The 25,404-nt window shown below is 36.0% G+C and overlaps 1 protein-coding gene and 1 pseudogene across 4 annotated transcripts in view; both read left to right on the top strand.

Moving 5' to 3' along the window:
- Window positions 1-25,404, top strand: part of MAP4K3 (mitogen-activated protein kinase kinase kinase kinase 3) — a 210,672-nt gene that overhangs the window by 75,742 nt on the left and 109,526 nt on the right. For all 4 annotated transcript variants that reach the window (XM_077134037.1, XM_077134040.1, XM_077134038.1 and 1 more), the window contains one exon: window positions 23,694-23,784. In XM_077134037.1, coding sequence (XP_076990152.1) covers window positions 23,694-23,784 — 91 coding nt within the window. The remainder of the gene's footprint in view (window positions 1-23,693; window positions 23,785-25,404) is intronic.
- LOC143660718 (uncharacterized protein C8orf34 homolog pseudogene) lies at window positions 827-18,974 on the top strand (annotated as a pseudogene).

The raw sequence follows: 25,404 nt of genomic DNA, 5'->3' as shown, positions 1-25,404 counted from the left end.
CTGTGATTTCTTTTAACAGTTTTTTTGTAGTTTTCTTTGTATAGGTTTTTTGTCTCTTTAGTTAAATTTGTTCCTAGGTATTTTATTCTTTTAGTTGCAATTGTAAATGGAATTCGTTTCTTGATTTCCCCCTCAGCTTGTTCATTGCTAGTGTATAGAAATGCTACAGATTTTTGAATGTTGATCTTGTAACCTGCTACTTTGCTGTACTCATTTATTAGCTCTAGTAGTTTTGTTGTGGATTTTTCTGGGTTTTCGACGTATAATATCATATCGTCTGCAAACAGTGATAGTTTTACTTCTTCCTTTCCAGTTTTGATGCCTTGTATTTGTTTTTCTTTCTAATTGCTCTGGCTAGAACCTCCAACACAATGTTGAATAATAGTGGTGATAATGGACATCCTTGTCTTGTTCCTGATCTTAGGGGGAAAGTTTTCAATTTTTCCCCATTGGGATGATATTAGCTGTGGGTTTTTCATATATTCCCTCTCTCATTTTAAGGAGGTTCCCTTGTATTCCTATCTTTTGAAGTGTTTTCAACAGGAAAGGATGTTGAATCTTGTCAAATGCCTTCTCTGCATCAATTGAGATGATCATGTGATTTTTCTGCTTTGATTTGTTGATATGGTGTATTACCTTAAATAAATTTTCTTCTTAATGTGTAATATTAAGCTTATATTGAAATAATAATTTTCTACCCTATGAGTTCTATATATAGGGCCTAAAGTTGCTTATTTTGCTTTTTAGTACAGTTTTATTTACAGTAGCATGAGTATTTATTTTGCTTTTTCATTGTACGTTCATGGCTATTTCCTATTCACATTAAGTTTATATATTGTTAAACACATAAATTGTTTACCTGTTAACTAATTTCCTTGAAAATACTAGGCACTTGAAAAAATCTTCTTGTTGATCATTGTCAGTTATTTTATTAATGAAATGTTTGTATTGTTAGGCTTTCAGTCTTGAATAGAACCATCATATATATTGTTCATTTAATAATAGTAGAAAAACGGTTAACCAAAAAAGGAAAATAAAATATATGTATTATTCTACCACCCACTGGAATGTTTATATTTAATTACTTTCCTTTAATTTACTTATGTCGTGTGAGAAATATTTACTTGTTGGTGAGCTTGAATGTATGGCCCAGTGGTTAAGAGCACAAACCAGGTTACTTTAATCTAGAAGTTATCATTTAAGCTTTCAGTACTTCTATTCCCTTATCTCTAAAACAGAGATAATGACAAGTTAATATGTGTTAAACACGTGAAATAAGTAGCTGTTATTACTACTACCACCACTACAATTATCCAAAAATGACTCCAGTGTTTCTCACTTACTGCCACTTCCCTCCCCACTAGTTTGATTTAGATCTCAGTCACAACATCTAAGCCCTAAATAATTCAGTATCTATTGCTGTAGGACAAGAACTCAAAATATAACTATAAATAGTAACCCTCACATACTGCTTCTGGACATATAAAATGATACGATAACTTTGGAAAATAGTTTGGCAGTTTCTTAAATAGTTAAACATAAATTTGCCATATGACCCAGCAATTACACTCTTGCACATTTCCCTACATAACTCCTTCCTTACAAATATTTATATCAGCATTATTCACAATAGCTTAGAATAAATAAAAGAATTGGAAACAGTCTAAATTCCCATCAGGTGGTAAATGGACAAATTATGGTACAACAGAATACTATTTAGCAATAAAGAGAAACAAATTGCTGATCTGCCATGGCATGTATAAACCTGAAAACATTGTGCTAAATGAAAGGAGTCAGATACAAGAGCACATATATGTCTGATTCCATTAATACAAAATCTCCAGAAAAGGCAGATCTAGAGCGAGAAAGTTAATCTGTGAGTGGCTCAGGTTGTGTGTGGAGGGAGAGCAGCATGGGGCATGGGGATTGACAGTTCACATGGACACGAGGGAGCTTATGGAATGATGGAAATGTTCTAAAACAGATTTATATAATGGTGGGTGCATAACTTGGTAAATTTTTAAAAAATCATTTAACTATACAGTGAAATGGGTAAATTGTGTGATTTAAAAATATGCCTTAATAAAGTTATAAAAAATATGTAACCATAATACCATTGTTGTACTTAACAATATTTAAAAACATTAATAATATGCTACCATAAAAATATATTACCATATGTATCATAAAAACAGATAAGGTCCACACATAGTTGATTGCTTTATGGGCCTTATTTGTTTTCATAGGGGCTATTAACGGTTTTAGTGGCAGTAAATTGTTGTGTTTCAAATTTCTCTTATGTCTGTAGGTTCCTCTTTCGTCTTTTCTCAACGTTTATTTTTATTGTGAAATATATATACAAAAAAAGCAATAAATTTCTAAGTACATTTTAGTATGTAGTTATAGAACAAATTTTAAAGTTGGTATAGGTTACAGTCCTACGATTTTTTGTTTTTTCGTCTAGCTGCCCCAAGACACTGGAGACCTGTCTTCTCTGTTATACTCCTCCTTCTCTCTCTTTTTTTTTTTCTTTTCTGTGTAAAATAACATATATACAAAAAAGTAATACATTTCAAAGTACATCACAAAATTAGTTGCAGAACAGATCACAGAGCCTGGCATGGGTCACAGTTCCACAACTCTTTCATCTTTTAATGTTTTTTCTTACCATTTTTTATTGAAGAAACTTGGTCATTTGTCCTATAGAATTTTCCCCTCAATCTAGACTTTGCTGATTGCATCTCTCTAGAATTTTTTAACGTATTCTGCTCTAGATTGGTAGTTACTCAAGAGGTTTGATTAAATTAGGTTTTGATTTGGAATGGGGAGGAGGGAATTCTATCATGGGTGGTGTCATATTCCCATTTTTGTAAGTTAAAATTTTGATGAGCAGTCTTCTACTTTTTGAAAACAAAAATTAAATCTGAAATTGTAAAAAGTGGATGTGAGATTATTATAAGAATTTGCATCTTGTGTGTTTGTGTTTTAACAACTGATGTCTGATTTGAACCTGTTAACCAAGCTAGAACTCATGGCCATGCCTGCCCCCCCACCCCACCAATTCCATGATGGCAGGATTTTGGGAAAAGAAAGAGGTTTATTGTGAGGTCGACCAGCAAGGAGGCAGGAGGCAAACTCAAATCTTTCTCCACTTGAGGGCTAAGGGAAATGTTATGGGGTTGGAAGGTGGGCATTGGTGTGGTTCGATAGACTAGGCAGAGCTTTGCCCATATATGGCAAGGCAGGCTTTCTACCGGATTTTCCTTGAAGGACTTCTTTTATTGGATTTGCCTAGGGTCTCAGAGGTCATTCAAGGATGCCAGTCCAGGTTTCTGAATATGCTTAAATTACATCAGCCACCAAAACAAGCTCAAAAGGAGAAGCCCTTACTAATAAATATTGAGTAGTGCTTGCAAAACAAGCTCAAAAGGAGGAGGAGTTAGAGAGTAGCTAACAGGTTTGGGGCTGTTTCAAACCTGAAGCTAAATGAAAACTTAATCAGGTATTTAAACAGAATTGTTTGTTTCAATGTGAAATCCATCCACATATCTCTTTGTATTCTCTAATCTTATTCATATGGCTTTAATTTATATTTGCTTTCTCAGTTGTCCTTTGATTAAGGACTGTCCATCAGTCTATGCTTTTTTTTTAACTTGCAAAAAAATTTCATTGTGATGAAAGTAGAAAATACAGCTAAACAAAAAATAAACAAAAATAAAAATCATTTATTCCAGCCTGTCAACGTTTTGGCAATTTTCTCCAAATTTGTTTTGTGTAAAAAGTGATTGTACAAACATTTACACATAGTTATTAAATTTTCACATGCATGGTTGTTTTCTAGTGAATGGATGTCTATTTTTTTGTGTGCTTCCTAGCGTTTTACTTTTACTTTGTAAGGAACCTGTTCATATCAGTCAGTTTAAAAGTATTTATTCATTGTTTGCTATGTTCCAGAAATTGGCCTAGGTGCTGGACAAACAGTAGTAAATAGGCAGAATGAGTCTTACCTTCGAGAAGCTTATATTCTTGTTGAGAGAGACAGATAGTAAACATGTTAAACTTGTAAACAAATAAGACTCAGAAGCTAAAATAAGGAAGTATGGTGAAAACTCGCTAGAGCTACTTTAGCTACGGTGCTCATGGGAGTCCTCAGAGCAGGTGACATTTGGGTTGAGTCTTGAAAGAAGAGAAGATAGAATATAGTCATATGATGATTTGGGGGAGTCATTCAGGCAGTCAAGGGTGAATGTGAGAGCTCTGAGATGAGAAGAAGTGCAGCACATCTGAGATATTCAAACAGATTCCATGAAATGGGTCAGATTAAACAACAGAAATTTATTTGCTTTCGATTTTGAGGCTAAAAAAAGTCCAAATCAAAGTATCATCAAGGCAATGCTTTCTTCCTAAAGACCTCTGTTCTGGGGCTGGCTGCTGGAGATTCTTGGCTCCTTTGTCATATGGCAAGGCACACAGCAGCATCTCCTGGTGTGTGCCTTCTCTTCATGCTCCTCAGTATCTAGCCTCTTGGTTCCTGTGGCTTTTTCTCTGTCTGAATTTCACTCCACTTAATAAAGGACTGCAGGAATAGGATTTTTAAGACCCACCCTGATTGAGGTGGCCACACCCTCTTAACTGAAGTAATCTCATCAAAAGGTCCTTCTTAAAAATAGATCCATACCTACAGGAATGAATTAGAATTTAGAACCTATTTTTCTGGGATACATATAGCTTCAAACCACCACAGTTGGTATGACTGGATCATTGTGAGCCAAAGGGAGAATGATATAAAATGAGTGAAAACTAGGCAAGGACCAAATTATAGATGCCCTTGAATGGTGCAGCTCTAAAAGTGTCATAACAAACGTGTACACGAATTAGTTGCTCCCTGGGAAAGTTTGTTGCTGAAAATCATGGCTTATCAGAAACTTGTTACATGATTGTATCAGCAAGAGTAAAACGTCCCAGGATGTGGCCAAATTGGCAACTTAGTGAGCTGTGAGATTTAGTTCTTCCTCCAGAGCAGCTAATAAATAGCCAGGAACAGTACGGAATAACTGCTGGGGCCACATCAGTGACCGGACACACAGCGTGCCCTAGTCTGGACAGTTGGACGAGCTGCAAGCCCACCCAGAACCGTCCCTCCCCCACAGGCTGTTTCCCAGAGGGGAAAGGAAAGAGACTTTACCAGCAACAGGGGCTGAGTGCAACAAAACTCCCATTGTGAAATTAATTCACAAATTCTGACTACTAAAAATAGGCCCCCACCTCAGCTGAACCTCGAGTAAAAGTGGAGGTCGCTGTTTTTTACACCAGCACAGAGGGGGCAGGGCTGACAGGAAAAAAAAAAAAAAGAAAAAAAACGAGGTTTTTGGATTTGAAAAGGTCTGGGCCTGAAGGAAAAGAGGGAACACATAGGACCTGGAGCTACACAGAGCAATGTACCAACTTAAGCTCTTGATTGGCAAACCCAAGGAATGGGGATCTTGCTCTGAAAAGTATTTTTTTTCTTTCATTTTGGTGGCTTTGTTTCTATGGCTTGACTGCTCTTTGGATACAGCTACAAGACTTCTCAGGCTCCACTGCCCCAGGCATAGGCAGAATTAAGCTTGTTTGAGTGTTTGTCTGGATCCTGTGCTTTTCCCAGGAGAGGGATGGGGCCCAGCCAAAGTGGAATCCCTCCCTCAAGGAGTTCAGAAGCCAGGGTCTGGAAAAGTGAAGTGATTAAAACCAGACTACAACCTCTCCTTTGTCTCCACCACGCCCCCAGCAAGGAGAGTCTGCTGAAGTTAAAAGTACCGTGTCACCTTATGCTGGTGGGACCTGCAGGCAGATAGGCACCACATCCTGGGCAGAATGCGAAAAACGAAGAGCCCAGAGCCTTCATAGGAAAGCCTTTCAATCTGCTGCATCTCACCCTCAGGGAAAACTAACACAGGTGACTCATCCTTCTGAGAGGATGCCAGTTTGGTCTGAGAAAATCTGGCTGGGGGTCTGTAATACCTAAGTAGACCCTCCTAAGGGGGAAAAAGGCACCACATATTCAGGGCAAGAAACAACAAAACAAGAATGAAAAATTCTTATCTGTTAAACAAAACCTAAGGTAGAATTCCAGAATAAGCTGAACTGAATGTCAAAGAACAGATAGACAACAAAGTCATCCAGCAAGAAATCCTAGGTAAAAAGAAGTGAGAACAATCTCCAGAATAAACTAATTAAGGTAATTGAATGCTGAAACACCAGGAAAAGATGATGAATCATATTAGGAAAATTGAAGATATGGCCCAATCAAAGGAACAAACCAACAATTCAAATGAGATACAGCAGTTGAAACAATTAATCCAGAATGTTTGAACAGACATGGAAAACCTCATCAAAAATCAAATCAGTGAATTGAGGGAGGATATAAAGAAGGCAAGAAATGAAAAAAAATGAAGAAATCAAAAGTCTGGAAAAACAAATCACAGAACTTATGGGAATGAAAGGCACAGTAGAAGAGATGAAAAAAAAATGGAAACCTGCAATGTCAGATTTCAAGAGGCAGAAGATAGGATTAGTGAACTGGAGGATGGAACATCTGAAACCCAACAAACAAAAGAAAATATAGGGAAAAGAATGGGAAAATATGAGCAGGGACTCAGGGAACTGAATGACAACGTGAAGTGCATGAATATATGAGTTGTGGGTGTCCCAGAAGGAGAAGAGGAGGGAAAAGGAGGAGAAAAACTAATGGAGGAAATAATCACTGAAAATTTCCCAACTCTTATGAAAGACTTAAAATTACAGATTCAAGAAGTGCAGCGTATCCCAAACAGAATAGATCCAAATAGATGTACTCCAAGACACTTACTAATCAGAATGTCAGATGTCAAAAAGGAAGAGAGAATCTAGAAAGCAGCAAGAGAAAAGCAATTCATCACATACAAGGGAGGCCCAATAAGACTATGTATAGATTTCTCAGCAGAAACCATGGAGGCGAGAAGACAGTGGGACGATATATTTAAATTACTAAAAGAGAAAAACTGCCAAGCAAGAATTCAAGATCCAGAAAAACTGTCCTTCAAAAATAAGGGAGAAATTAAAACATTTTCAGACAAAAAAACACAGAGAATTTTTGACCAAGAGAATGGTTCTGTAAGAAATACTGAAGGGAGCACTAGAGACAGAAACAAAACGACAGGAGAGAGAGGTGTGGAGAAGAGTGTAGAAATGAAGACTATCAGTAAAGGTAAAAAGAAGGAAAATTAGATATAACATAAAAAATTCAAAAGGCAAAACGGTAGAAGAAAGTACTGCCCATACAGTAATAACGCTAAATGTTAATGGATTAAAATCCCCAAACAAAAGAAATAGACTGGCAGAATGGCTTAAAAACAGGACTCATCTATATGCTGTCCACAGGAAATGCATCTTAGACCCAAGGATAAACATAGGTTGAAAGTGAAAGGTTGGGAAAAGATGCTTCATGCAAGCAACAATCAGAAAAGAGCAGGAGTAGCTTTACTAATATCCAATAAATTAGATTTTAAATGTAAAACAGTTAAAAGAAACAAAGAAGGACACTTTGTATTAATAAAAGGAACAATTCAACAAGAAGACATAACAATCATAAATATGTAAGCACTGAGCCAGAATGCTCCAAAATACATGAGGCAAACACTGAAAAGAGAAATAGACACATATACCATAATAGTTGGAGACTTCAATTCCCCACTCTCATCAGTGGACAGAACATCTAAACAGAGGATCAATAAAGAAACAGAGAATTTGAATAATACAATAAATGAGCTAGACTTAACAGACATTTATAGAACATTACACCCCAGAACAGCATGATATACCTTTTTCTCAAGTGCTCATGGATCATTCTCAAGGATAGACCCTATGCTGGGTCAAAAAGCAAGTCTAATGAATTTTAAAAGATTGGAATCATACAAAACACTTTCTCAGAGCATGAAGGAATGAAGTTGGAAATCAATAATAGGCCGAGTGCCAGAATATTCACAAATATATGGAGGCTCAACAACACACTCTTAAACAACCAGTGGGTCAAGGAAGAAATTACAAGAGAAATCACTAAATATCTCGAGGCAAATGAAAATGAAAACACGATATATCAGAATTTATGGGATGCAGCAAAGGTACTGCTAAGACGAACATTTATTGTCCTAAATGCCTATACCAAAAAAGAAGAAAGAGCAAAAATCAAGGAATTAACTATCCACTTGGAAGAACCAGAGACAAGAACAGCAAACTAACCCCAAAACAAGCAAAAGAAAAGAAATAACGAGGATTAGAGCAGAAATAAATAAAATTGAGAACATGAAAACAATTGAGAAAATCAACAAAACCAGAAATTGATTCCCTGAGAAAATCAATAAGATTGACAGACCCTTACTAAGATTGACAACAATAAGAGAGAGGGTATAAATAAATAAAATCAGAAATGAAAGAGAGACATAACGACTGACCCCACAGAAATTAAGGAAGTAATGAGAGGATACTATGAACGACTTTATGCTAATAAACTCAATAGTGTAGATGAAATGGACAAATTCCTAGAAAGGCACGAACAACCAACTTTAACTTGAGAAGAAATAGACGACCTCAACAAATCAATCACAAGTAGAAAAATTGAATCAGTCATTAAGAAGCTCCCCAAAAAGAAAAGTCCAGGACCAGATGGCTTCACATGTAAATTCTACCAAATATTCAAGAAAGAATTAGTACCAATCCTGCTCAAACTCTTCAAAAAAATGGAAGAGGAGGGAAAGCTACCTAACTCATTCTGCAAAGGCAACATCACCCTCATACCAAAGCCAGGCAAAGATATTACAAAAAAAGAAAACTATAGATGAATCTCTCTGATGAATATAGATGCAGTAATCCTCAACAAAATTCTTACAAGTCGAATCCAGCAGCATATTAAAAGAATTATACACCATGACCAAGTAGTATTCATCCCAGGTATCCAAGGATGGTTCAACATAAGAAAATAATTATATAGGGACACATGAAAATATAATACACCATATCAACAAATCAAAGCATGAAAATCATATGATCATCTCAATTGATGCAGAAAAGGCATTTGACAAAATTCAACATCCTTTCCTGTTGAAAACACTTCAAAGGATAGGAATAGAAGGGAACTTCCTCAACATTATAAAGGGTATAGATGAAAAACCCACAGCTAGCATCGTCCTCAATAGGGGAAAATTGAAAACTTTCCCCCTAAGATCAGGAACAAGACGAGGATGTCTGCTACCACCATTGTTATTCAACGTTGTATTGGAAGTTCTAGCCAAAGCAATTAAACAAGAAAAAAAGAAATGCAAGGCATCAGAATTGGAAAGGAAGAAGTAAAACCTCACTGTTTGCAGATGATATGATACTGTATGTCGAAAACCCCAAAAAATCCACAACAAAAGTACTAGAGCTAATAAATGAGTACAGTAAAGTGGCAGTTACAAGATCAACACTAAAAAATCTGTAGTGTTTCTATACACTAGTAATGCGCAATCTGACAGAGAAATCAAGAAAAAAAATCCATTTACAACTGTACCCAAAAGAACAAAATAATTAGGAATAAATTTAACTAAAGAGACAAAAGACCTGTACAAAGAAAACTACGAGAAATTGTTAAAAGAAATCACAGGAGACCTAAATAGATGGAAGGGCATACCGTGTTCATGGATTGGAAGACTAATTATAGTTAAGATGTCAACACTACCTAAATTGATTTACAGATTCAATGCAGTACCAAATAAAGTCCCAAAAACTTACTTTTCAGAAACAGAAAAACCAATAACCAAATTTATCTGGAAGGGCAGAGTATCCTGAATAGCTAAAAATAAACTGAGAAAGAAAAATGAAGTCGGAAGTCTCACCCTACCTGACTTTAAGGCGTATTACGAAGCTACAGTGGTCAGAACAGCATGGTACTGACAGAAAGATAGATATACTGAACAATGGAATCGAATACAATGTTCAGATATAAACCCTCTCATCTAAGGACAGTTGATCTTTGATAAGACGTTCAAGCCAGCTCACCTAGGACAGAACAGTCTCTTCAATAAATGGTGCCTAGAGAACTGGATATCCACATGCAAAAGAATGAAAGAGGGTCCATATCTCACACCCTGTGCAAAATGGATCAAAGACCTAAACATTAGATCTAAGACCATAAAAATTTTAGAAGAAAATGTAGGGAAATATCTTATGAATCTAAGAATAGGAGACAGTTTCCTAGACCTTACACCCAAAGCACAAGTGTTGAAGAAAGAAAAATAAATAGGAACTCCTCAAAATTAAACACTTTTGTGCATCAGAGAACTTTGTCAAGAAAGTAAAAGACAGCCTACACAATGGGAGACAATATTTGAAAACGGTATTTCAGATAAAGGTCTGGTATCCAGAATATATAAAGAGACTGTTCAACTCCACAACAAAAAGACAGACAACCCGATTATAAAATGGGCAAAAGAATTGAACAGACAATTCTCAAAAGAGGAAATACAAATGGCCAAAAGGCACATGAAGAGATGCTCAACTTCCCTGGCTATTAGGGAAATACAAATCAAAGCACAATGAGATATCACCTCACACCCACCAGAATGGCCATTATCAATAAAACAGAAAACGACAAGTGCTGGAGAGGATGTAGAGAAAGAGGCACACTTATCTACTCTTGGTAGGAATATCAAATGGTACAACTGCTGTGGCAGGCAGTTTGGCGGTTCCTCAGGAAGCTAAGTATAGAATTGCCATGTGACCCGGCAATATCATTGCTAGGTATCTACTCAGAGGACATGAGGGCAAAGACACAAATGGACATTTGCACACCAACGTTTATAGCAGCATTATTTACAATTGCAAAGAGGTGGAAACAGCCCAATTGTCCATCAACAGATGAGTAGCTAAACAAGCTGTGGTATATACATATGATGGAATATTATGCAGTTGTAAGATAGAATAATGTTATGAAGTATGTAACAAGATGGATGGACCTTAAGGACATTATGCTGAGTGAGATTAGCCAGAAACAGAAGGACAAATACTGTATGGTCTCACTGACATGAATTAACATTAATGAGTGAACTTGGATAATTTCAGTTAAGAACAGAGGTCATCAAGAAATAGAAATAGGGTAGATACTGGGTAATTGGAACTGAAGGGATACAGATTGTGCAATGGGACTGATTGTAAAAATTCAGAAATGGATCGCACACTACTACCTAACTGTAATACAATAATGTTAGAACACTGGATGAAGCTAAATGTGAGAATGATAGAGGGAGGAGGGCTGGGGGCACAAATGAAATCAGAAGGAAAGATATACGATAAAGACTGAGATGGTGTAAGTAGGAATGCCTAGAGTGTATAATGATAGTGACTAAATGTGCAGGTTTAAATATGTTTTGCACGAGGAAGACAAAGAAATGTCAGTAATGCAGGGTGTTGAAAACAGATGGTAATTAATATTTTTAAACTTTAACTTCTGTGTGAGACTAAAGCAAAAAATGTTTATTTGGTACAAAATTTATATTTTTACTAGTGCATTTCCTATTATAACTTATGGGGACTTCTAAATTGAACACCATAAGTACATGAAACCTTGAGTAGGGCATGAGATTTTGTAGGTTTGTCCAGAGTGATGCCTCGATAATTCCCAGAAGGATCTGAACAGTAAATAAAGTGTTTGCAAAGTCCCCTTGAGAGAATAGTGAGAAAGGGGGAAGTTCAACTTCCCCACTGGAGAATTCTTGATATTCTCACAAGCAGTGGGGACAACCAAGGCAATAGGCTGAGCCCCCAATCTTGAGGTCTGTTCATATGAAACTTAACCCTGCAGTGGATAGGTTAAGCCTACTTAAAATTAGGCCTAAGAGTCACCCCCAAGAGAACCTCTTTTGTTCCTCAGATGGGGCCTTTCTCAGCCAACACGAAAAGGAAACTCACTGCCCTCCTCCCCTCTACGTGGGACATGACTCCCAGGGATGTGGGCTCTCCTGGCAATGTGGGACAGAAATCCTCGAATGAGCTGGGACTCAGCACCGAGGGATTGAGAAAATCTTCTCTACCGAAAGGGGGAATATAAATGAGACAAAGGGAAGTGTCAGTGGTTGAGAGATTCCAAACAGAGTCAAGAGGTTATCCTGGAGGTTATTCTTACACATTAAATAGATATCACCTTTTTAGTTAAAGTGTAACAGAAAGGCTGAAGGAAACTGCCTGAAAATCTAGAGCTGTGCTCCAATAGCCATGTTTCTTAAAGATGATTGATTGTATAATGATACAGCTTTTGCAGTGTGACTGGGTGATTGTGAAAACCTTGTGTCTGATGCTTCTTTTATTTACCTTATGGACAAATGTGTAAAACATATGGATTAAAAATAAATAAATAATAGGGGGAACAAATGTCAAAATAAATTTAATAGATTGAAATGCTAGTGATCAAGAATGGGAGGAGTAAGGGGTATGGTATGTATGAATTTTTTTTCTGTTTTCCTATTTCTTTTTCAGAATTGATGTAAATGTTCTAGGAAATCATCATGATGATGAATATACAACTATGTGATGAAAAAAAGAATGTTCATATTGTATGTTGATTGGTTTTATTAATAAAAATTTAAAAATGAAAAGAATAACACATCCCACCTTTACCTAGAGAATCTAAGTCACGTTGGCATGAAATTTTCTTGATATAGAGGTGCAGAGCTCTAGATAAGGGGTTTCTGGACATAGTCCACATCTGTCTTCTTAGCTTTGAAGCACACAGGACATTGCGTTCACTTTGCAGTAGAGTCCTGAAGCAGACCCGTTAACATACAGCCCTGTCTTTCTTTAAACCTTTCAAAACACTGCTTCATTTAAAGTTCACCTAAATTCTACTCTTCTCTCAAATCTTATAGTAACTCTATCTTTTCCCTTTTTTTGGTGAGTCCTCTGATGTGTGGTCTTCCTTATTACAGTGGGTCAGTAAGCCTGATTGTGTCAGGATGCAGGTTTGTTCCTGTGATCTCTCAGCTGATTTGGCTAGGACACTACCAACTCTTGAGACTCATTTTGCAGGAAAATTAAAAATAACAAGAGGAGAGCTTGAGGCAGAACTTGCTAGTAGAATAGAACTCATATACTTCTATTTACAGGCATCACGTTTGTGTTCAATAAGGTGTTAAACTGTCTACATTGTGGATCTTGAGAACTGTAGCCCTTCCGAGGCTTCTACAAGTGTGCTGGTTTGAAAGGATGTATGTCCCCTAGAAAAGTCATGTTTTAATCTAAATCCCATTTCATAAAGGCAGACTAATCCCTATTCAATACTGTATGTTTGAAAATGTAATCAGATCATGTCCCTGGAGATGTGATTTAATCAAGAGTGATTGTTAAGCTGGATTCGCTGACAACATATCTCCACCCATTTGGGTGGGTTTTGATAAGTTTCTGAAGTCCTATAAAAGAGGAAACATTTTGGAGAATAAAGGAGATTCGGAGAGAGCAGAGAATGCTGCAGCACCATGAAGCAGAGACTCAATCCGCCAGTGCTTTGGAAATGAGGAAGGAAAATGCCTCCTAGGTTGCTTCATGAAACAGGAAGCCAGGAGAGAAAGCTAGCAGATGATGCTGTGCTCACCATATGCTCTTCCAGCTGAGGGAGAAACCGTGACTGTGTTCACCATGTGCCTTCTCAAATGAGAGAAGAACCCTGAGCTTCATCAGCCTTTTTGATCCAAGATATCTTTCCCTGGATAACTTAGATTGGACATTTCTGTATACTTGTTTTAATTGGGATATTTTCTCGGCCGTGGAACTGCAAACTAACAGTTGATTAAATTCCCATTTTTAAAAGCCATTCTGTTTCTGATATATTGCATTCCAACAGCTAGCAAACTAGAACAAGCAAGGAGGATGGGAAGCTTATATTGAGGAAATTGCCACAAAAGACAAGGAAATGAATAGTAGAATAAAGATAAGAAACTTACATAATTAGGAATTAATGACCAAGTTAATAACTGAGAGTCCTGAACAGCCAATCCCTTTTCTCATTGACCATTTTCAGTCTAAACAAGGAAGCCATGGACAACTTCAAAAACTTTGGATCTACAGCTCTCTAGGCAGAAAGTGAAACATCAAAATATAAAGGAGCAAGACCAGATTTAAAAGTTATGATAAACCCTGGCAACTAAAATGCAAAGAAGCGCAGGAAGTCAAAAAGTGACCTTGCTGTGTCTAATATTTCTCCACCATCACTGGAATCCAAATCATTACCAAGGTTAATAGAGAGTTCTAGATGAACCTGGCAGACTAAACCAGAAAGCCATGATTTTGATGAATTGAACCACATCCTTCAAGAGAGTAAGAAGCCGGGGAAAGCCCTTGAGAATCTCTCCTGAAGTATTGCCATTTCAGATAAACTCTTCAATAAGGAAACAGTGGCTTTTAATCCATCTCTCCTGAGACCTCGTGTGATTGGAGAAGAAGTGGTTGAGAAGAAAATGATGCTGATCCACTAGCTGGTGAAATGCTACAGCACCCTATTCCAAGAAGTAAAAATGAACAGTGGGAAAGTGAAGATAGTAGCTCTAGTCCTGCAGAAAGCTGAAAGATGGAGCCCAAGACTAAAGGATTAAAACAGCAGCAACAACAACATAAGAAGCTTCTGGCAGCAATGCTCTCTCAAGATTCTTTTGAATCCATCCACAGTCCTACTCCATCTGTAACAGAAGAAAATATTGACAGTGAAGATGATGCAGTGGAATTGCTGGGCTTTCTCAGAATTGATGATGAGGCAAATAAATCAAAAAATTGTATTCCAAAGATATTAAAAAGGAAGAACTTAATTTGCTAGAGGTCCTCATTGCATTAAAGGTATCCTTTGACAAATTCTTTTGTATTGTGACCAACTTTAATAAACATTTACTCTCTTGTCTATTTAAAAAAAAAAACTGTCTACATTATGGGTCTCTTAAATCTTGTGTGTGTATGTTTTAAAGTCAGAATTTTAGAGCCAGAAGGAACTTTTTTTTAGATCATCTATCCCGTTGATTGTCAGATGTTTTATGAAATTGAAAAGTTTTGTCACAGAAAATCCCTAGTGGTTGTCATACTTCCTAATGGAAGTATGGTTTAAAAAATCCCTTAAGCCTCTCTCACATTTCATATTACAGAAAAATATGTATAGCATTCTTAATTTGCCTAAAGTCACCCACCTTATTTGTGGGTCTAATTCTCCTGATTCTCAGCTCATTGTTATTCTGTTTTCCACACTAAGAAAACAGCATTTAATGAAAGTTAACTTATAGTTACTCATTTGTGACATTGTTTGCAGCACTAGCTATTGGAGTAAAACATAAATGCTGACAAATAGCAACATTGATTAATTTGGCAGCAACTCACAGGAGAAGTGCTTCTAAATGAGGAAGCTTGTTCCTTTCCCAACACAATAGGAAATACTGAGATTGACAAACAGTGAAATTTATAGTGAGAAGAAAATAGGCTGTTTTGTTTTCATGGGAGCGATACTTAACTACATTGCAGACCAAAATTATAAAATTGTGAAAGGTACTGGTGAGACCTCATTCCACTACATTTTCATGGATCTCTAATGTTATTTTATGACTTCTTTTTTGTCAATTTTTTAGCAGCTAGGATGTTAGTCTTTTTCTGTTTTGAGAAGTAGGGGAGACATTTTTCTCTCTTTTATCTTTCATCATGGTGTGGCAAGACATTAGGGAAATCATTGACCTGGCTCCTTTTTCTGTCTCCCCTGAGTGCTTCATAGTCCCTTACCACCAGTTGTTTATTAGAGCTGCTCTGGGTTCACTGACATTGTGGCTAAAGTAGTTATTGTATCATTTATTATCATTGCTTTTCAAAGGTTAATCATGGATACTCTGCCACTGTTTAATATAGTAGGAACCATATTTGGAACTTGAGAATGATTATACTAAATAGATTTTCTGTTTACCCTTTGAAAGATAATAATACTCAAAAATAAGAAAGCAAATGACAAAGGAATTTTTATTTAGTTTCTCTATGATTGCTTCCTCATTCTTAGCCCAGTGCATCTATTCAGTGAATGTTTGTGAGTGCTTATTTTGTCCTTTAGCTTAGATAGAAAACAGAAACACTGTGTTCCTGCCTTCAAGGAGTTTGTTACCTAGTGTGAAACTAACTATAGAGTTATTACATAAGTAGCAGCCTGCTATTTACCCATTGAAGAGATTGTATATGTGTAAATAGGAATTGTGGTGCTGGCAATAAGAAGTGGTAGTGGCCATGACTCAAAAATCTTAATTCACATGTTAAATAGCTGCCTTTGTTTATTTTGTGAAATATTCAAATAGGGTATATCTAAGCTAGACACCATGTGAACGGACATTAATAAGAAGGAGAGTAGCTGATCTATTCTAATTTACTTGCTGGATTCATTAGAGATTGTGAGAATTATTTCACTTAGAATAATTAAGGGAGTAAGAGTTCAGCTAAGCCTTTAAGGTTTTGCTGGTTGTATAGGAGAATGGAAGGTATTTGATATGAGATTAGTTGTGAAAGCAAAGGTGGTTTTGTAGAACTAGGCCTGTTTGGAAAACAGTGAGTCATTTCATTTGACTAGAGTGATAGGCTCGGTTTGGGAGTAGTGGGAGATGAGATTGAAAAGCAGATTGATGATAGATTGTACCTTAAAGGTTTAAATTTTACCTTGCGGACAGTGGTATTAATAACATGGTGAGAGTGGAAGTGTAGGTAAATTCGGTATGCACAGGACACATCGGAGAAGAGATGGTGAGAAGACTAAAAACATTCACTGATGTGAGCTTTTAGAATGGAAGAATAAGACTTGAAACATGACTCATTGATTACAGGGGTCAAGGGAGAGATACAGTATTTTGTGCGTCAAAACTTATATCTTGGGGAGAGTAGTTTTGCCATATTGTTTTGATTTTAGGAACTGGTGTTTTCATAATTTTTATCCAGCTGTGGTTTATTACTATATAGTTCCAAGAACAGGTCAGGAGCCACTAGAAAACTTTTTCAGATCAACTCTGGTAAGAGAGACCAGAAAGAGGGCATTTCAAAATCAGAGCTATTTCTAAAATACACTTTGGTTCTGGTTGGTGGGCATGATAAAGATAGAGACATTTTTGCCCCATTTTTGCCCATTTTGTTCTTCCCTTAAAATCTGTACCATACTCTATTTCCCCCTTTCCTGTCCTAACTCCAGAAACATTTTTTAAAATACAGAATAGTATAATATGTATTAGTATTGTACATACTTTATATAGAGAAACTATCATGCCACCATCATAATGAATAGAATGTAAGGAACATGATCTAGAGGAATGAAGTCCTGGGACTTCACTCACAGTTTTGGGTGTCTGCTGTGTTTGGATCTTCCATTACAACCACTCAGTAAACTTGACCCTCAAAAGAGCTGAATCTGAGTTAGAGAAGTCCTAGCAGGTTAGTCAAGATTCTCAGGTTAAGCCATTCTTCCCTGAATACCAGGAAACTGTCTGTGCTCAGTGTAGAGAATATTTCTTCAAATATGCCTTTAAAATGAGAAGGGAGCATACTTGGTTTCGAGGGTAGGGGGACAGAGGAATCTTATTCTTTTTATTTACAAAGCACAGATGTATATACAATATGTAAACATACAAAATAGCTATGACATTAAAATTTCGTGATGAGTGAGTAAAGAAAAAAGGTTAAAAAACACTGCATTGGAGTAGGACTTATTTGGAAAGGAAGCAGAGTCATGATTTTTTTTTTTCACATGGACAGGCACCGGGAATTGAACCCGGGTTCTTGGGCATGGCAGGCAAGCACTCTTACCTGCTGAGACACCGTGGCCCAGCCAGGGTCATGATTTTATTAAACCAAAAACTAAACCTTATCTTCAAATAGAAACGATTTTGGTATACCACACAGGATACTTTAGTCCTGTGCTGTCTAGGCAGTTTCACCAAAGTCAAAGTTGATTCAATAACAATTTATTGTAAATGATACTTATTGTGTAAGCATTGTTAATCTTGTACACTTACTAAAAGATGACAAAACGAAATAAATTATTTTAATTATTTTAATCAGATGAAATATTTGAAGAATTATTTTCTTCATTCTCTAAAAATATTAACATTGTTATAATTTTTTACTTTGTTTTGAAATAGCTAGACATTAATAGGAGTATTAGATACTTCTTTGTGTTTCTTTGTGGTATTAGAGCTTGAAGATTTCCCCCAAAACTGAAAATTGGCGCTAGTTCTGTGGTTTTAGAATCAATATTTTATAATTGTATATTGTAATTACTTAACCCACATTTCTTTTCTTTTTCAAATTAGCCATTGAATTTCATGGTACTTTGGTGGTTTGAGACAATAATTGAAAACTTGTTTAAGAGCATCACAACTCTGGGAAGTGAGCCATGATTACTGAAATACTGTTAATTCCCTTTATTGTTTCTACGCTATGAAATGGAGTTTAAAAAAATAATATTTTGAATGGTAGTATATATCAAATTAAAAGTTAAATTAAAGTCAATCCTATAATTAAATACTTTTATATATAGTGTAGATAGATATTCCCTCTTCTCTTGGTTGAAACAGAGATCTGTGAGTGAAATATCCATAATGTGGAAATGAGAAACCTTATTTGTTTCCCATAGCCTCAACTAAAGTTTTCCTCACTGGCAACATAATCCAAGATATCCAAGGAATCAGAGAGATGAGAATTCTTATGGATGTATCTGTTCTTAATTAAAAGTTATTTTTAAATAATGCCTATTACGAAACTTATTGCGTGCTTACCAGTTTAATTTAGGAATAATTTTTCAATATATATTTTTATTGGAATTACCGTAATTTAGAAATTAATTCATGAGGCAGTTTCGTCTTTACCATAATAAGTCTTCTATTAAAAAATGAAGAGTCTTTTCTTTTTTTTTCAGGTCTTTTATATCCCAGATACTTTGTGTAGCACCCACATATTTTAAAACTTATTTGTAGATATACAATTTAATTTGATATAAATTTTGTTTATATCTATTTTATTAACTTAAGAAATTGTTTTTTATCATTTATGGGGGATTTTCAGTTTTGAGTTTTTTCCTTTTTTATTTTCCAGGAGCACAATCATATATATTGCAAATAGTATGATTTTTGAATTTTCATTATTCATGCCACTTTATCACCCTCACAGTGATGTCAAGATGTAGGCACTGTTATCTACATTTATAATGAGGAAGCTAAACTCAGATTATACAGCCAGTAAATTGTGATACCAAATTTGAAAGTTAAATAGTCTGATTCCGAAGTTCATGCCCTTAATCATTTTGCTGTGCTAGAAGTGTATAGCTGGGGCCAGCAACAGTGTTTTGTGTAATAGAAATAAGCGAGAACAATATAAGGTTTGATTTTAAACTCTTAGGATTATGACTGTGCACATTTTATATCTCTTTTTAGTTTCGTAAAGTCGAGGAAAGTCTTGTTCACTTTTGGAACTCTATTCACAGTCCCTAGTGAATTCTCTTTTTTATCATATTAGCTGTTCAATGAATGATGGTTGAATGTCTTTTCAAGAGAGAGCATCCTAAGAATAACTATTCATCTTTATCCAAATTAAAACATTAGATAGGTTTTTGCAAATAACCCAAATGCATACTTATACATTTTCTGTCTATCTATAAGAGTATAACCTGGAAATTGAGTCAGGTCTATTGCAATTAGGTTAACCCATCTTTAACTCTTTAAGATGATAATTTAAAAATCTAATCTGCTTTATTTTTAGTTGCCATATTTAATAGCTGTTGAATTCTCTCATTATAATGACATTTGGATAGAAATGTCAAATGGAAACCATGCCAGCTTATTGGGAGAGTGAAGATGTTAAACACTTAGACAAACTACAAAATAGTGGATAGTTTATTCATTCAAATTGCTTATGCTAATAAGATGGGTAGACCTTATGACATTAATACCAGTGAAAATAATTTTAGGCATGCCAAAAAGGAATCAATATAACTTAATTGGATATATTTGATTTAAGCTGATGTATTATTTTCCCAAGGAAAAGAACAAAAGTACAGAATATTATGAAATGCTGGAAATACAGTGATTTGTGAATTTGTAGCTAAAAGGCAAGGAGCTATTTGGAATTCTTATATTATAGCTTACAGGGAAAGTACCCTTATAACATTCAAATCTCCTCTTCTGCATCCACACATTTGGCATACTCTACCTGTTTACAGGTGTTCTAGTTTGCTAGCTGCCAGAATGCAATATATCAGAAATGGAATGAGTTTTTAAAAAGGGGTATTTAATAAGTTACAAGTTTACAGTTCTAAGGCCATGAAAATGTCCCTCTAAGGCCATGAAAATGTCCCAATTAAAGCAAGTCTATAGAAATGTTCAATCTAAGGCATCCAGGGAAGATACCTTGATTCAAGAAGGATAATGAAGCTCAGAATTTCTTTCTCAAGTGGAAAGGTACATGGTAAACAGGGTCAGGCTTTCTCTTTCATCTGGAAAGGCACATAGCATCCTCTATTAGCTTCCTCTCCAGGCCTCTTGCTTCATGAAGCTCCCCCAGGGGCCTTCTCCTTCATCTCCAAAGGTTGATGGCTAGTGAACTCTGCCTCTTCACTCAGATGTTCCAACTTCTCGAGCTGCCTTCCCAGCATCTTGGCACTTGACCCCCTTCTCCATCTTCAAGGTCATAGTATAACATCTGCTCCAGTCACTACATTGCCTCCTTTGTCGTCAAATCTTCTGCCTCCCTTTTATTAGGACACTTGTGATTACATTTAGGGCCCACCCAGATAATCCAGAATAATTTCACCAACTGCAAAACTCCTTTTTCCATATGATACCTTTTGGAGCCATTGTTCAGATTGCCAAAATAGTTAGCATTTGCTAAACACTTAATAATATGTCCCAGCAATGTTTTCAGAGCCTTGTGTATATTAATGTGTCGTTTTCTGCCTGTTTAATTTTTGGTTTATCCATGGCTTGCTTTATTTGTAGATGTACCTGATTTTCTCACTTAGGGTTTGTTTGTTGTTGTTATTGTCGCCACCTTGTAGAAGATGTTTTCTTTTCCTCACTGTATTGTCTAGTTACCATAAACTTCTAGACCCCAAGAATTATAAAGAATTTTAGAGTTTACTTAATCTAATCCTCTGCTCTATAATACCTAATAAAGTGTAGTAGGATTTTTTCTTGTGCCTGTTAATTTTAATCTTTTAAATACATTTTTTATAAACTTAGAAGAAAGCCTATTTATATCAACTATTAGTCTTCTTTGGATTATTGATGTATTAAACTCTGCTTTTCTTTTTTCCCCTACCTAAATCTACTCTTTTCATTTATCTTTAAAAATTGAGTATGTGCAATTTTTCTTTGGGTGTCTTTTCCTACAATAATGCCAAATTTAATTTGGCCATTTTTACAAACATTTAGAGAATGACTTAATTGGGAAAAAAATGATGCATTTTGGGTCATTTTAATACATCAGAAAATTGTAGCTGCAGACTTAAAGCCACTACAGGTATAAATAGATTTTAATAGAGAGCCAAGGGGACAGCAAGTTAATAAGCAATTAATTATATAAAACATGCTGATAACTGGATAAAATTAAGCCAAAAGCAAATATTCCTGGTTTAGAGTTACCATGGTGAGGAATTGTATGGTGTAATTGATTCATTTATTCAACATTTCTTTATTGATCACACATTAAATGCTAGGGACACAAGGGTGGTTAAGGGCCTGTCCTAGAGGGCCTTCTGTTCTCGTAGAACATAGATGTGCAGGTGTTGATGCTGTGGAGTAATAGCTGTGATATGTTCAAGGGTCACTGCAGATGTTGAGATGTTTACGGCTGAGATTAACAGAAGCACCAGCTCACAGTGGTTTAACAATTCAGAGAATTTACTGGTCAAGTACAGGTATATCTGAAAAATGCAGAAGTAGTAAGACTTGCTATGAATTTAGTTATGTCGTCAGATGCCCTTCTGCTTTTTCCTCATTGCTTTCCACAAGTCAGCTTTATTTTAAGGTTGTTCCTTTTGAGGTTGCATGGTGATACTAACAACTCTCAGGACTCCCTCAGAAAGAGAGCTTTTCCCCAGCCATCAAGGTCCACTCTGATTAGACCATCTTTAATCATGTGCTACCCTTCACTGAGTTGGGGGAAATCATAATGCAGTGGTGGGGGAAGAAACAAAAGTCTAGAACTTTCAGAGTATTTAGTATATCCATGAAAATTGATTTTAGCCCTGTTGTGGCTTTATCATTTCTAACTTGGCTTTCTTCTTAATATACCAAAACAGAATTCTTAGTGGTGAAAAGTGAGCTCATGAAAGGCTCCTGGTGTAGTGATCTCCTTTTGAATTTTCAGAAACATGAAAATTCCTTATTCTTCCTTTGAAGAGCTTTGATTTGTGCTCACTTGCATTGCAGGGATTAAGAACTTCACGCACCATCTCTTCTCCGTTACTTTCTCCCTTTAACTGGGCCAGAAAGGTGGTTTTCGTCTTGGGTTCAAATGGCTCATGATTGGGTTACCTCAAGGCTCAAGTTCATTTATAATAGGAAGATGCCAAGGCCAGAAATGTCAGGACTTGCCGTAACAACCTCATACTTACAGTTTGAGCAGGAATTTGGCAAGCTGCCTTCTGTTACCCACTTTGCTGCTGATAGCCATTGAATAAGGCTATTTGTAGTAAACAATACTTTTTAAATTGAATTGGCAATACCAGACTACTTTGATTTAAGTATAAGCACTTCCATTTGTTCTTTATTTCATAGTCTCTGGTTCACCACATTTGCATTCACTGTAATTCTCTTTTTCTCTAGGACAAGTGTTCATTCAGGAGCCACAGCATGTGACACTGCTATAGGATTGCCAGATCTTATTTTGGAAAATTTGGAGACAGAGGGAGTAGAAGGAGGGCGATTATTTGCTAATATAGTCTCACCAGGCTCAAATGCAATCCCATTCTGCATCCCAACACAGTTGGAACAAGGCACTTGAGTACAGGAGATGTTTGTGTATGTGGGCCATCTGGTAACCCGGTTCTGCCTGAGTGTAGGCCCCTTGGTTCTTTTACGAAGAGCCTGTGGAAGTGTATTCAGTACTCTTGGAGTATAAGGGTTTCTGCCCTAACTTAAAAATGAATTACTTTTTGTTTTTAAGATTATATTATATAATATTTAGTAATAAAAGAAAAAGTGAAACATATTTCCTAGTGAACGATCTAATGATTATCATGTCTAAGGCATAATGTTAATAATAGCAAATGCTTATGTAGTGCTTACTCTGTGTCAGGCACTGTTCTAAGCATTTTACATATATTAACTCATTTAAACCTTATGGGCCCTATGATATAGGTTATTATTATTGTTAATAATTATAATAAAAATTGTTGCTAGCCCCATTTTACAAAGAAGAAAGTTGTCACAGAGTTGTCAGGTAATTGTCAAGTTCACACAGCTTAGTTAGAGACAGAGTTGGGATTTGAGTCCAGATAGTTTGGGACAAGAGTTTGCTCTTAATCACTGTGCTATATTTTCTTTTAATTATCACTTAAAGTACTATTAAAATCATAATATTTTAATTCACTATGATGTTTTGAAACAAATGGGCATTTAAAAACTTATCTTACCTACTAAAGCACTCGTATTTGTTTTTTATTCTAGGAGAAGACTTTGCAGTTGTGCAGCAAGAAATTATTATGATGAAAGACTGTAAACACTCAAATATTGTTGCTTATTTTGGAAGCTATCTCAGGTACATTGTTTCCCTTTTGAAAAGCATCACCCAATACACTAACAAAATAAATTTTGCTCTAATACCATGTTTTGTAGTTTTCTTCATATTTTGGAGAAAAGACATGTTGATATGAATGGAATTTTTTTTTAAGACTTTATTATATGAAAACTGTAACCACTATTATAGTACCATGGCTCTTACCTGTTGTACTCTTGGGATTTCTGGATGTTGTTTCAGTGAGGAAGTTGGCAAGTAAAAACTAGTTTTCCTTCAATTGACTGGAGACCTCAGTGCACCGTTCTGTTGCCCCTTTCTTCTAGACTTGAGTGAATATAGAAAGTCAGGAGCATCTCTTCTTGGTATGTTTTCATTAGAACCTTGCTTTCTTTTGTACTTCTAGCAGAACCTTTTTTTCTTTTGTGCTTCTAGCTTCGGAGTATTGCATCATCCTCTTCCTTCATTTTGTCCAAAGGACTAAGACCATAATTATTTATTTCGGTGACTTATTTTTCCAGGGTCTAAAGTGAACTTAGAAGGGATGTGAATTTGTCTCCTTCTGTTTTGTTTTGGCAAAACCAAGCTGGGTTTCCCAGATCATATTCCATTGACCTCAGAGTCAGATCTTTTTTTTTTTTTTCACTCAATTCTGTGTGCATCTCTGAGAACACTGTGACCTGATTATTTTTTAAGGTTCCTTCCAAAGGGAAGACTGACCTAGTGTTGTAAAACTCTTCTGTTTTGTTCCAATATGCTGCATCAATATAAGGATGTAAGGCACTTTTATCACAGGCTCTCATTCTCATGTGACCCAGGTACAGAACGCTTTCCCTCTTCTGATACAGGCACAGCAGATGGAGAAGGCTGGGATATCTGTCCTCTCATCTTCCCAGTTTCTTTACAGCCAACCTGGACACCTTCAATTGCTCAGCCTTTTGAAGGTTTAATGGAGACTTTATGGAATTAACTAACCCTTTCCCATAGGAACAGGTTCTACCCCCAGGTCAGTAACTTTTATACATTTCACATAGGCACTTAAAAGGCCAATTTAAAACTACTTTAATGGTAAATGGCTCAAACAGCAACTTAACATAGCTTTTGCATCAATTTTTATTTTATGGAGCAGATCCAGCAAAGCAGTTACTGTATCAGCTCAAAGAAACAGTTCTCTTAAAAAGTTAGTTAAATTCGTGATACCAGATAATTACAGTTAAAAACATAACTTCTAAATAATGTATTTTACAGTTATTAGACCTGAAAAAATGATCTACCTACATTACAAAGCATTACAATGTTGTCCCCCCAAGAGCAAACAGGCCTTCTAAAGAGAGTTTTTGCTCCCCCATGGGCACTGAACTAAGTGTATTTCTCAAACATTGCCTGCATCTTCCAGAACTATGGGACCATTCAAAGCCTAACCTCTTATTCCATATAAGCCCCAGGCATTTATATGGTAACCCTTGGTATGATGAAACGAGTATGTTTTTTGTTTTTGGATTTTTTTTTCCCAGAGAGACAGTAACTGCATTTGGTAATTAAGAGCTTGACTTCTGGAGTCGTATTATCTGGGTTGAGTCCTTTGTTCAGTGACTTAATAACTGGGTGACTTACGGCAAATGTCTTAATCACTCTGTGCCTTGG

This window comes from Tamandua tetradactyla, chromosome 17 (genome assembly GCF_023851605.1).
Source record: "Tamandua tetradactyla isolate mTamTet1 chromosome 17, mTamTet1.pri, whole genome shotgun sequence".
Taxonomy (NCBI): domain Eukaryota; kingdom Metazoa; phylum Chordata; class Mammalia; order Pilosa; family Myrmecophagidae; genus Tamandua; species Tamandua tetradactyla.
The sequence above is the reverse complement of the archived record's forward strand: the minus strand, read 5'-3'. Positions and strand labels throughout refer to the sequence as shown.